Source organism: Numenius arquata, chromosome 35, assembly GCF_964106895.1.
Source record: "Numenius arquata chromosome 35, bNumArq3.hap1.1, whole genome shotgun sequence".
NCBI lineage: Eukaryota > Metazoa > Chordata > Aves > Charadriiformes > Scolopacidae > Numenius > Numenius arquata.
Window position 1 is genome coordinate 218,053 of NC_133610.1, and position 10,357 is coordinate 228,409.

At 65.1% G+C, this 10,357-nt stretch overlaps 2 protein-coding genes across 5 annotated transcripts; one reads left to right on the forward strand and one right to left on the reverse strand.

Moving 5' to 3' along the window:
• Positions 1-751: 751 nt before the first annotated feature.
• On the forward strand, positions 752-8,993 carry CLASRP (CLK4 associating serine/arginine rich protein). 4 transcript variants are annotated; one of them, XM_074165176.1, is made up of 21 exons: positions 752-779; positions 1,267-1,453; positions 1,944-2,041; positions 2,503-2,604; positions 3,410-3,489; positions 3,745-3,829; positions 4,209-4,354; positions 4,441-4,537; positions 4,690-4,768; positions 4,964-5,037; positions 5,217-5,258; positions 5,404-5,637; positions 6,254-6,505; positions 6,935-7,117; positions 7,212-7,255; positions 8,097-8,174; positions 8,254-8,312; positions 8,398-8,444; positions 8,531-8,613; positions 8,786-8,810; positions 8,902-8,993. In XM_074165176.1, the coding sequence occupies exons 2-21, from the start codon at positions 1,355-1,357 to the stop codon at positions 8,942-8,944; spliced, it is 1,950 nt and encodes a 649-aa protein (XP_074021277.1). In that variant the 5' UTR covers positions 752-779; positions 1,267-1,354; the 3' UTR covers positions 8,945-8,993. The 4 variants fall into 4 exon arrangements, with proteins under 4 accessions (XP_074021277.1, XP_074021278.1, XP_074021279.1 ...); XM_074165177.1 differs by having other exon boundaries at positions 6,938-7,117; XM_074165178.1 differs by having other exon boundaries at positions 6,938-7,117; positions 7,212-7,251; positions 8,114-8,174.
• On the reverse strand, positions 8,993-9,993 carry GEMIN7 (gem nuclear organelle associated protein 7). The gene is made up of 2 exons (XM_074165180.1): positions 9,967-9,993; positions 8,993-9,425 (listed from the first exon to the last, which is right to left on the reverse strand). Exon 2 carries the CDS (start codon positions 9,415-9,417, stop codon positions 9,058-9,060), a length of 360 nt encoding a protein of 119 aa, XP_074021281.1. The 5' UTR covers positions 9,418-9,425; positions 9,967-9,993; the 3' UTR covers positions 8,993-9,057.
• Positions 9,994-10,357: the final 364 nt, after the last annotated feature.

A 10,357-nucleotide genomic window follows, 5' to 3' on the forward strand; every position in this document is an offset into this window, starting at 1 on the left:
CCCCCCACGCCCCCACTTTCCCCCCCGGCGACCCCCACCCCACCGCCAGCCTAGTGGGCACCCACATGTTCCCCGGCCACTACAAGGACACCGACCTGCGCCTCGGGGACGCCTGAGCCCCTCAGCACCCCGATACCCCCCACCCCCCCGAGCTGCGGGGGCCCCCCCTGTGCCCCCATCCCCCCTGCCCCGGGCCGGCTGGCCCCGCCGGGGCGGCACCGAGCCCCTGGAGAAGGACCCCCCCCCACGTCGAGTCGCTTTGCACTATATTTATAGGGGGGACCCTGCAGTGGCCTTGGGGGGAGCCGGGGGGGCCCCGTGGGGGGACACGTGCCACCGCCCCGGCCCCACGGCTCCCTGTGCGACAAGGGCAGGGGGGGAATAAAGCCATGGACTCCATCACCCGCCTCATCCTGCCCTGGGGGGGGAAAGGGGTCACTGGGCATACTGGGAGAACTGGTTCCCGGTGGAAGTCCCCATGGGGGAACCCCGGCCACGGCCCGGGCGGGGCACCAGGACCAGTCTGACCATTCTGGGCTTGGCACTGGGACCACCACGGCCCCGGGACTGGGACCAGCGCCAGGTCCAGCTCGGCACCAGTACAGCCCTGGCACCACGACTGGGACCAGCCCGCCCCAATACAGCCTGAGACGAGGAGCGGCCCCGGCCCCGCCCCTCCGTGACGTCACGCGCCTGCCCCGCTGCGCAGCGCCCTTTTCCCGCCCCTCCCCGCGTAGTCACTTCCGGTTCCGGGTCGCTCTCTGGCCGTTGGCCCGGCGGTGAGTGCTTAATGGCGGCGGGGCCTCCCCCCTACCCGCACCCCTCCCCGCCCGTGTGTGCCCTTCCCTGCCTCCCCCCCCGCCGGGGTCCTCCCCACCCGCCGGGGCGGCGGCTCCCGATCACGTTGCCTTCTCCGGGGCCTGTGCCCGGGGTTCCCAGCCCCGGGGGGCTCCCGGTGTGTCCCCCTCAATCCATCCCCGGGGGTGCCTAGCGACCCCCCTTCCCTCCCTAGCCCCGGGAGGTGTCCCTGCCTCCCCCCGCCCACCCCCGGGAGGGGTTCGTGTCCGCCCCCGGGGGGTGCCCGGTGTGTCCTCCCATCTTCCCCAGAGCTGCCCGATGCGTTCCCCGTCCCCCCCCCCATCCTCCTCCCGCTGTGCGGGGCCCCCCCTTCCCCGGTGTCCGTGCACCGCTGCCCCCGCCTTCCCCGTGACCCGGGGGTGTACCCCCCCGTGGTTCCGTGTCCCCTAACGCACCCTCCACCCTCAGGCAGGGAAGAGCTGTCCCTGCGCCACCGTCCCCTCGGTGCCCGGCGGGAGCCCCCTTTCCGGCTCGGTGGCCGCCGGGGGACGCCAGGATGTGGCACGAAGCCCGCAAGCACGAGCGCAAGCTGCGGGGGATGATGGTGGACTACAAGAAGCGAGCGGAGCGCCGCAGGGAGTACTATGAGAAGATCGTGAGTGTCCCCCCGGCCTCATCCCCTTCCCCGGGGACAGCCCGTAGCCCCCGACCGTCCCTCCAGGGGACCCCGCTTTGGTGCGCCCCGGGACGTCGGGCGCTTCCCGGCTGGTGGTGGGGTGGGGGAGGGATGGATAATGGAGCTGTGGTTCTCGGTGCTGCCTCCCCTCCCCAGGGTGTCCCTGGGTGGGCATCCTAAACCTGCCCAGGCAAAGCTGCCCCCCTTTGTGCTTCCCCTTTTCCCCATGGCTCGGGGCTCCTGCTCCCTCTCTTCTCCAAGACTTGCACTCCTCCTTTTTCCTGAGGTTCAGGGCTCCTGATTTTCCCTTTTCTCCAGTGCTGGAGGCTCGGGGCTCCCCCTTTTCCTCAGGTTTGGGGCTCCCGCTCCTCTTTTTCCCCAGGGCTTGGGGCTCCTGCTCCCTTTTCTCTTGCTCTCAGGGTTTTTACTCCTGCTTTTTTCTTTCTAACCTTGGGGCTTCTACTTCTAGAAAAAGGACCCGGCCCAGTTCCTGCAGGTGCATGGCCGGGCCTGCAAGGTCCACCTGGACTCAGCTGTCGCGTTGGCCGCCGAGAGCCCCGTCAACATGTGAGTAGCCCCGTGTGGGGCAGGAGGTGTCTCCCGCTGCTCCCTGGGCTGACGAGGGGGTGAGGGAGGAGCGATTGGTGCCTCACTGAAGGTGTCACCTTCACCGGGTGACATCTGCAGCGTCTTTGAGAGGCGCTGAGCCTGCCAGTGGGGGGTCAGGGATGAACAGGGGGAGCTTTTTGCCCAGCCAGTGGCACATTCCTGGCTGCTTGGCCACAACCCCGGGGCCGGCCGGGTCCCTCCCGCCCTGGGAAATGAAATCCGGGCAGGTTTCTGCCCGTCAAAGGCCTGTGAAAAGGACTTGGTTCCTCCTCTGCCAGAGCTTCGAGGAGACGCTGCTGCAGCAAACAAGCTGCCAGTGCTCAAGGGGGTGTTTGTACAGGTTTGGGGGTGCCTTGCTCCTCCTGGAGGGGAGTTTCTGGCTGCCCCCCAGCACTGATGACCTCTCTCTCTCCCCACAGGATGCCGTGGCAGGGGGACACGAACAACATGATCGACCGCTTCGACGTGCGGGCACACCTGGACTATATCCCCATGTACACCCCGCCCCTGCTGAACCCCATGTAAGCCGGGGGGGCACCAGGGCACCCAGCTGCGACGGGAGCTGCCAGGTCCCCATCAGGCCTCTTTGGGCCTGTTCTGGAGCGGTTGCCTGAGGTTTCGTCACCTGCGAGCCTGGGCTGGGGTCGCTGCAGGGCTGCTTTTTAGGCTTTTATGTACTGGGACCAGTGTGGAGATCCCAGTACCAGGAGGATAAGGTGAAGCGAGAGCAGGGGGATGGGTAGGGCTGGAGCGTGGGGTAAAGGGCAGCCCCACAGCAGCTTTTCCGTACCCAAAACATTAGAGAAGACAGCGCTGAGATTTTTACAGAGGTCTGCAGTAAGAGGGTGTGACAAAAAGGCCAAAATTAGAGTGAGGGTATTAATGAAGTAGTGGCACAACCCCCAGAAGCTGGTGGGGTCTTTGTCTCTGGAGAGAGGTGCTGTAGTTGGTCCTGCTTAGAGCAGGGATGGGGCGGAAGGCAAATTTCCCCCCAGGGCTGGGGCTGGGTCTATGGAGAGCAGTCAGTTCCCTTCCTGCCCTGTTTGCCACTGCTCTGGCCCCTGTGTACCCTCTCGGGCCTTGGCACGAGCTCTGGAGAGGAGTTTGCCCCCTTTGCTGGGTTTTTAAGGAAATCCCAGAACAGCACGTGATCCTGTGCCTGCAAACCCCAGCCCTGGGCTCTCTGTGCAGCCAGGAATCAGATCTCTGTAATCCGAGCAGAAAGGGGCTGTGGTTTTTCCGTGGGCCAAAATCCCCTGGGGAAAGGGGAGCCTCCATCTCCCCAGAGGCTTGTGAGCACCAAAAGCTGCATCTCCTCCTTTCCAGCTCCCCTGAGCAGGAGTCTGACGAGAGGAAGTGTAACTACGAGCGGTACCGAGGCCTGGTGCAGAATGACTTTGCCGGCAGTAAGTGGCTGGTGCGGGCAGGAGGGTCGGGGCTGCGCTAGGATGGGGTGAGCCCCCACGATTTGGGGGAAATCCTACCTCGTCTGGGGCATGGCTTGACATGGCATTAGCCAATGGGCAAGGGACCACCGCTCTGGGGGTGGCAGGGCACTGGGAGAGCTGTGTCCCCTCTAACGAGCTGCGGTTAATCAGCTCTCTGAGCTGTTCTCTCAAGTGGGCGTAAAGCAAGCTGGTAACGTCCCTGTGTGGTTGCAGTCTCGGAGGAGCAGTGTCTCTACCAGATCTACATCGACGAGCTCTACGGGGGACTCCAGAAGCCAAATGAAGATGAAAAAAAGAAGTGAGTGTGAGAAGAGGTGACAGAGGATGGTTGTCACATCCCTGTCCTCGGGGGCTGTGTTGGGACTGCGGCTCCGCGGCCTTGGAAACACCCACTCTTCAACTGGTCCCAGTTTCCCCTCTCCTGGGGTGGGACTGAGCAGCCGCTGGCTGCACCATCCTCCCTCACCTGCTCTCGGTGACACCCTGAAGTTGTCCCCTGCGTCTCCATGCTGAAGTATCCATCCTGTCCTTGTCGCTGTGGCCGCAAGGCCGTCCCGGGGCTGCTGAGGGAGGCAGAGGAAGGGCTGGTTTCTTCCTGAAGACACTTTCTGCCCTGATGCCCTCTTGCCTGCTGTGGAGGGGGGAGGCGGGCAGGGGCTGAGCGTGTCTGTGCCCAGGCTGGCGGAGAAAAAGGCTTCCATTGGCTACACGTATGAGGACAGCACCGTGGCTGAGCTTGAGAACTCCTTGGAGAAGCGGGGGGAGGAGGAAGACTCTGAGGAAGACAGCAACACAGATGAGGATGAAGTCATCCCTGATATTGGTAATGGCGCTGTTTCCCCCCGCTTTGGGAGACGTGCCCTGGCCACTCGGGGGGTGTGCACTGAGCTGCCCGTGCTCTGCCCACAGATGTGGAAGTGGACGTGGACGAGCTGAACCAGGAGCAAGTGGCCGACTTGAACAAGCAGGCGACCACGTACGGCATGGCTGAAGGGGACTTTGTCAGGTAGGACTTTGTCCCCTTCTCGCTGGGGGCTGAATCCTTCATGGAAGCGCCTTTCACTACAATGGGGGCCCTCAAAAACCTCCCCTGAGCACATGCTCCCTTTTGGGGTGCTGGCCTATTGAGGGTCTCTCTTTTTTTTTGGGGGGGGAAAGGATGTTGCGGAAGGACAAAGAAGAGGCAGAAGCTATTAAAAACGCCAAAGCCCTGGAAGAGGAAAAGGCAATGTACTCGGTAAGGGGAGCTGCAGCTACCTCTGCCCCCTCCCCATGGCTGGCCCCCTTCCAGGGCACCAGCCTGGCCCATGCAGTTGCCTTGGCTCCCCCAGCGCTCACGGAGGCACCTCTGCCTCCCAAGGGGGGCCCTGCAAGCTCCCGGGGCAGCTTCCCCCCAGCCGGTGCCATCTCTTAGCTCCGGCTGCTCTCCCAGGGCCGTCGCTCTCGCCGCCAGAGGAGGGAGTTCAGGGAGAAACGCTTGAAAGGGAGGAAGATCAGCCCCCCAAGGTGAGCTTCCTGCAGCCGAGACGGGGTTCCCGGAGCTCGGCCACAGCCCGGGGCCGCTCGTGTCTGTCCAGGGTGGCTCCATCCCAGGTGTCACCCCATGCTGGTTTGTCTGGGGTTCCAGTGGCTCTGTCCCACCGATTTCCTGATTCCTCTTTCCCTGCCGCCCTCCCCTCTTGCAGCTATGCACGGAGAGACAGCCCCACCTACGATCCCTACAAACGGTGAGTAGCCCTGGGACAAACGAGTTCTCCAGGCTGGGGATGTCACCTTCCTGCAGGTCCCCAATGGCTGTTGGGGAACCTGGCACCCAGTGTTTTTTGGGGAGGGGAACGCTTTTGGCAACTGAAGCCACTTCCTTCCTCGCAGCTCCCCGTCGGAGTCCACCTCCGAATCCCGCTCCCGTTCCCGCACCCCATCTCCTGGCCATGAAGAGAAGATCACCTTTATCACCAGCTTCGGTGGCAGCGATGAGGAAGCAGCGGCGGCATCGGCGCAAGCTGGAGGCGGCAGCGTCTCTGGAAAAGCCACCACGCTCGGCAAACAGCGCTCTGCCCCAGGGCAGCCGGGCAGCGCCGCGGCAGGTCATAGCACCTCGTCCCGGTCGGTAACTCTCCCATTCAGCTTGTTTTCCCAACCCTTACCCTCCAAGGCGAGGTGGCCGTGGGCCAGGCGAGCTGCCGAAGCTGGTGGCTGGCCCTTCTTGAGGCGGGGGAACCCGGTGGGAAGGAGTGGGTGGGTTCTCCGTTGTGTAACGGCACAGGATGTGTGGCCTCCCTGGTTCTGCTGCAGTGCTGGGGCATCTCAAAGAGGATCTTTGTGGCGTCTCCGGGTCTTCCTGGAGATGGGGGGGCTGGAATTCAGGTGTGAGTCAAGATGCCTCTTGCCCTACAAGAGAGCATCTTGCCAGCTCCTGGAGAGCTCGGGGAGGGAATCGGGGTGGCCATCGTAGCCCCTTTCCCAGCACAGTTGGGTGTCCAGGGGGTTTGCTGCCCCTTGGCAGAGGGCTGGGCAGCTCCGGGGTCATGCCGGCCATGCCCCCCCCCAGCGTGGGGCAGGGGAAAGGTGACCGCTCTCCTTGCGGCTCAGCTCCCAGCACCTGCGGGCTGTTGGCAGGGTCCTGCTGTGTGGCATCACATGGTGCCGGGGGTCAATGAGGGTCCCAGCCCCTCCTCTCTCCTCCCATGTGCCAATGGCTCGTCCCCTGTGTCCCTTCCAGGAGACGCTCCTCGTCGTCCTCCACCTCCCCATCCTCCTCCTCATCCTCCAGCTCCCGCTCCAGCTCCCGCTCACACCGAGGCGGTGGCTACCACCGCTCCAGCCGCTATTGCCGCTCCCGCAGCCGCCGGTACTCGCGCTCCCGCAGCCGCAGCCGCCGCTACTCGGGAGGGGGTTCCTGGGACAGTCGGCGCCGCTCCAGGTCCTATTCCCCTGACCGGGGCTACCGCTATGGCTCCCGCCGCCGCTCCAGGTGAGCTCTGCCCTCGGCTCTCCCAGTTTCTGCCTGTTTCGCCCCAGTTCTTCACTGGGTTCCTCCGTGGTGAGTTTTGCTGGTGGCTCCTAACGCTCCTGCTCAGCCAGAGGCAGTGGTACTGTTCCCTCCACTGCCTCTTCAGGCCGTATGAGCCCACGTGGCTTGGCCTCTTCCTTCCACTTGGTGCTTTAGCTCCTGCCAGACTGGTCCCAGTTCGTTACTGGGAGTGCCACAATGGTTCCTGTATCCAAAAAAGGGTCTCACCAGCATTAGATAAAGGGGAAAGTGTCCCATTGCTCACCCCGCTCATGGGTGCGTCACCCCAGGGGCTCCCCCAGTGCTGCCTCTGCTTGCTCCTGGGGTGGGGGAGGCCCTGCTCAGCCTTTGGGTGCCCCCTAACACTCCCCCACCTTGACCCCCCATCAGCAGGAGCCGTTCCAGGTCCGGGGAGCGCTACCGGCGAGGCGGCAGGTCCAGCCGACACTGGAGCAGCAGCCGGAGCAGCCGAAGCCCCAGCGATTCGCGGAGCCACAGCAAGTCGGTGTCTCCGGTGCGAGAGAAACTACCGAGGCCCACGGCATCGCCCGCCGTGGGGGAGAAACTGAAAAAGTGAGGGCAGGGGGCAGCCGGGGTGGGGTGGGGGGCAGCAGCCCTCACACCGTGCCCCCCAGCACTGATCCTCACGCTCTTTCTCCCTTTTCAGGGCTGACACTGCTGCTGGTAAAGAGACAGGAGCTGCCAAAGTCAGTAAGAATTTAACCTCAGCTGTTTAACTGGCATCACTGCAGAGCAGGCTCAGGGACACGGTGGTGGATGGGCTGGCGGAGGTGCTGGGATGGGCACTGGGTGCCCCCCATGACCCATTGCATCCCCCTCCTTGGTCAGGTGCCAGTCCCGCTCCTTCCTTGGAGCTGGGGGGCTGCCAGGCAGGAGCAGGGCCACTGGCCACTCCAGGCGGGTGGGGGGCAGCAGGGACCCATCCCTGGGATCCATCTGGTGCTGGGGGCTGCCTGCCCTGCTTTGCTGGGTTTGGGCTGTCCCCATGGCTGGTGGGTGGTCATGCTCCTCTTGGCGGGGGGTGGAGGTGGTGGCAGGGGGCTGGCAGAGCCCCTCATCCCTCTCAAAGGGGGCTGCTGAGGGGGTGCAGGGCACCAATGTCCTCTCCAGCTCCGTGGGCTCCTCTCCCTGTCCCTCAGGCTGTCCCTGGGGTCCCCAAGTGCCTTCGGGCCATGCCTGTGCGTCCCTGGCACAGGGCTGCGGGGGCTCTGGTGGGGAGCAGCTTATGCTTCCGATGCCAGTTTGTCTCCATGGCACTCATGGGTGACGTGCGAGGTCCCTGCTGCTCAGAGACATGAACAAAGCCCCCAGCGCCACGGGGCGAGGGACACCCAGGCCCCGCAGAGGGGCTCAGGGGATGCCACAGAGGTGTCACCGTCACCATGGAAAGGGCGGGTGGTGGCAGTTGGATCCGGCACTCATAGCTGGTCCCAGTCATGGGGGGGGGGGGGGGGGGGGGGAGCCTGGGGGGGTCCCCCGGGCAGGGCCAGCGTGACTGCAGCGTGTCCTTGTCCTCGCCCTTCACACGCAGCTCTGGTTTGGTTGCAGCCCAAGCTGACGCCGCAGGAGAAGCTGAAGCTGCGCATGCAGAAGGCGCTGAACCGACAGTGTAAGTGCTGGCCACCACCCCCCCCGCGCCCCGGCCCCCTCTGTCCCCTCTGACATCCCCCCTCTTATTTTTTTAATAGTTAAAGCTGATAAAAAGGCAGCACAGGAAAAAATGCTGCAACAGGAGCATGAGAGACAGGTGAGGGGGGGGCAGGGAGGCTGGGCTGGCACCATGGGACCAGCTGGTTAACGGGGCCAGTTAACGGGACGCTCTTCTCTTGCAGGAACGGGAGGATGAGCTGAGGGCCATGGCCCGGAAGATCCGCATGAAGTAAATGCTCTCCCTGTCTCTCTGGTGGATCCGGTGGGACTGGGCAGCAGTGTGACCCCCCCACACCGTGTTTCATTTCTCGTTAGGGAGAGAGAGCGCCGGGAGAAAGAGCGGGAGGAGTGGGAGAGGCAGTACAGCCGGCAGAGCCGGTCCCCGTCCCCGCGCTACGGTGAGTGCCAGCTCCCCAGAAGCCTGCTGCTGGGGCAAGGGGGGGGGGGGCGAAGGGGGTTCAGTGGACACCCCCCCTCCATCAGCCCTATGTATTCTGAGGGAAAATCGGGTGGAAAAGAGGCTGCGGTGGGTGGCAGCAGCATCTGAGTGTCCCCTCTGCCTCTTTGCAGGTCGGGAATACAGCTCCTCCCGGAGGTACGTCCCCCTCTCCCACCCCATGGGTGGGGGGTCCTGGCTGCCCCAGGGACCCCCCCACTCTCACCCACCCCTTTTCCCCCCTCCACAGGCGCTCCCGGTCCCGTTCCCGGAGCCCTCACTACCGGCACTGACGGCGCCGGTTCTGCTGATGGCAAATAAAGACAGAAAACCCAAATCCTCCCCCGTCAGCGTGTAGTATTAATTATGGTCAGAAAAGGAGGGGGGGGAGGGTTTAATTTACAGGTCAGTCGAGGAGGAAGGAGAAGGCGAGGACATCGGTGCAGCGCAGCAGGGCGGCTGCCTCCACCCCCAGGGGGGTCCGCAGGGCGTCCACCTGGAAAGCCACGGCCTCCACGTCGGCGGCACCGAAGATGGCGTCCACCTGGACCCCCGCCCGCAGGCAGAACCGCGCGGGGCGGCCCCGGGCAGCCGCCAGCCCTCGCAGGTACCGCTGCCGGAGGGCCGCCCGTGCATCCTGCACCGCCGCTGTGTCGTCCCCCCCAAGCAGCGCCTGGAACCGGGGCGAGGTGGGGCTGAAACCCCGGCTGCAGCCGTCGGGCCCCCGCGGCAGCCGTAGGACCCCCACCGGTACCGGTACCGGCATGGTAGCTCCTGCGGGGGGGAGGGGGTGTGTGCAGAAAAGAGGGGGTGGTCAGCTATAGCCTTCCCCCATACAAACCCAGGAGCTGGATCCCTGTGACAGCCCCACCCTGGGGAGCCCCCACTTGCTCCTCCTGCCCTCCCCCCTCAGGCCCTTTCATGCAGCTCCCCAAGCCCCTCATACCCCACGCATGGCCCCCCAAGATTCCCCCCCAAAAACCCCAGCCCTCCATGAGGCCCCCAAACAGCCCCCCCAACCCCACCCACCCCTCTGCACCTTCCAGGACCTCCAAAAGCTCCCCCCTATAATCCCCCTTCCCGGCCCCACAGAGCCCCCAACTCCCCCAGTACCTTACCCCCCCCCATAATCACCCCCCTTATAGCCCCTAAGACCCCTGAAAGACACCCCCCCTCCCCTGCTCCCCATAGGGCTCCCAGTGCCTCCCCCAGGTCCCTGCCCCCCTTATAGACCCTCCCCAGGGCCATATGACCCCCACAGACACCCCCCCCCGTGCGTGGGGGGGGCGGGGTACCCCGGCCGAGCCCGCCGTACCGTGGGGCCGCCGGTGGCGCCTGGGGCCGCCGCGCATGCGCAGCCCGCCAGCCGCGCAGCCCGCTCGTCCGCCGCCGCAGATTCGCGACACTGGGTGGGGGACGACACGACAAGACACGACACACCGGGCTCTGCGGGCTGGTTCTGGGGATCAATGGCTTTTTTTCCCGCGCGTCTTCATTCCCTCTCCAGCTCCCGCTGGGCGCTGCCTTCCCCCACGGCGAAAGTGCGGCAGCGAACCCCGCCACCGGCCCGTCACGCTTCGCTCCCGCAGATTCGCCACCGCCGCCCGCCCCCGTCCCGCCGCCGCAGCGGGGCTGAGCTCAGCGCCGCCGCCTCGTCCCCCGTCCCCGGTTTTCCATTCCTTCCTCCCTCCCCGTCTTTCCCTCGG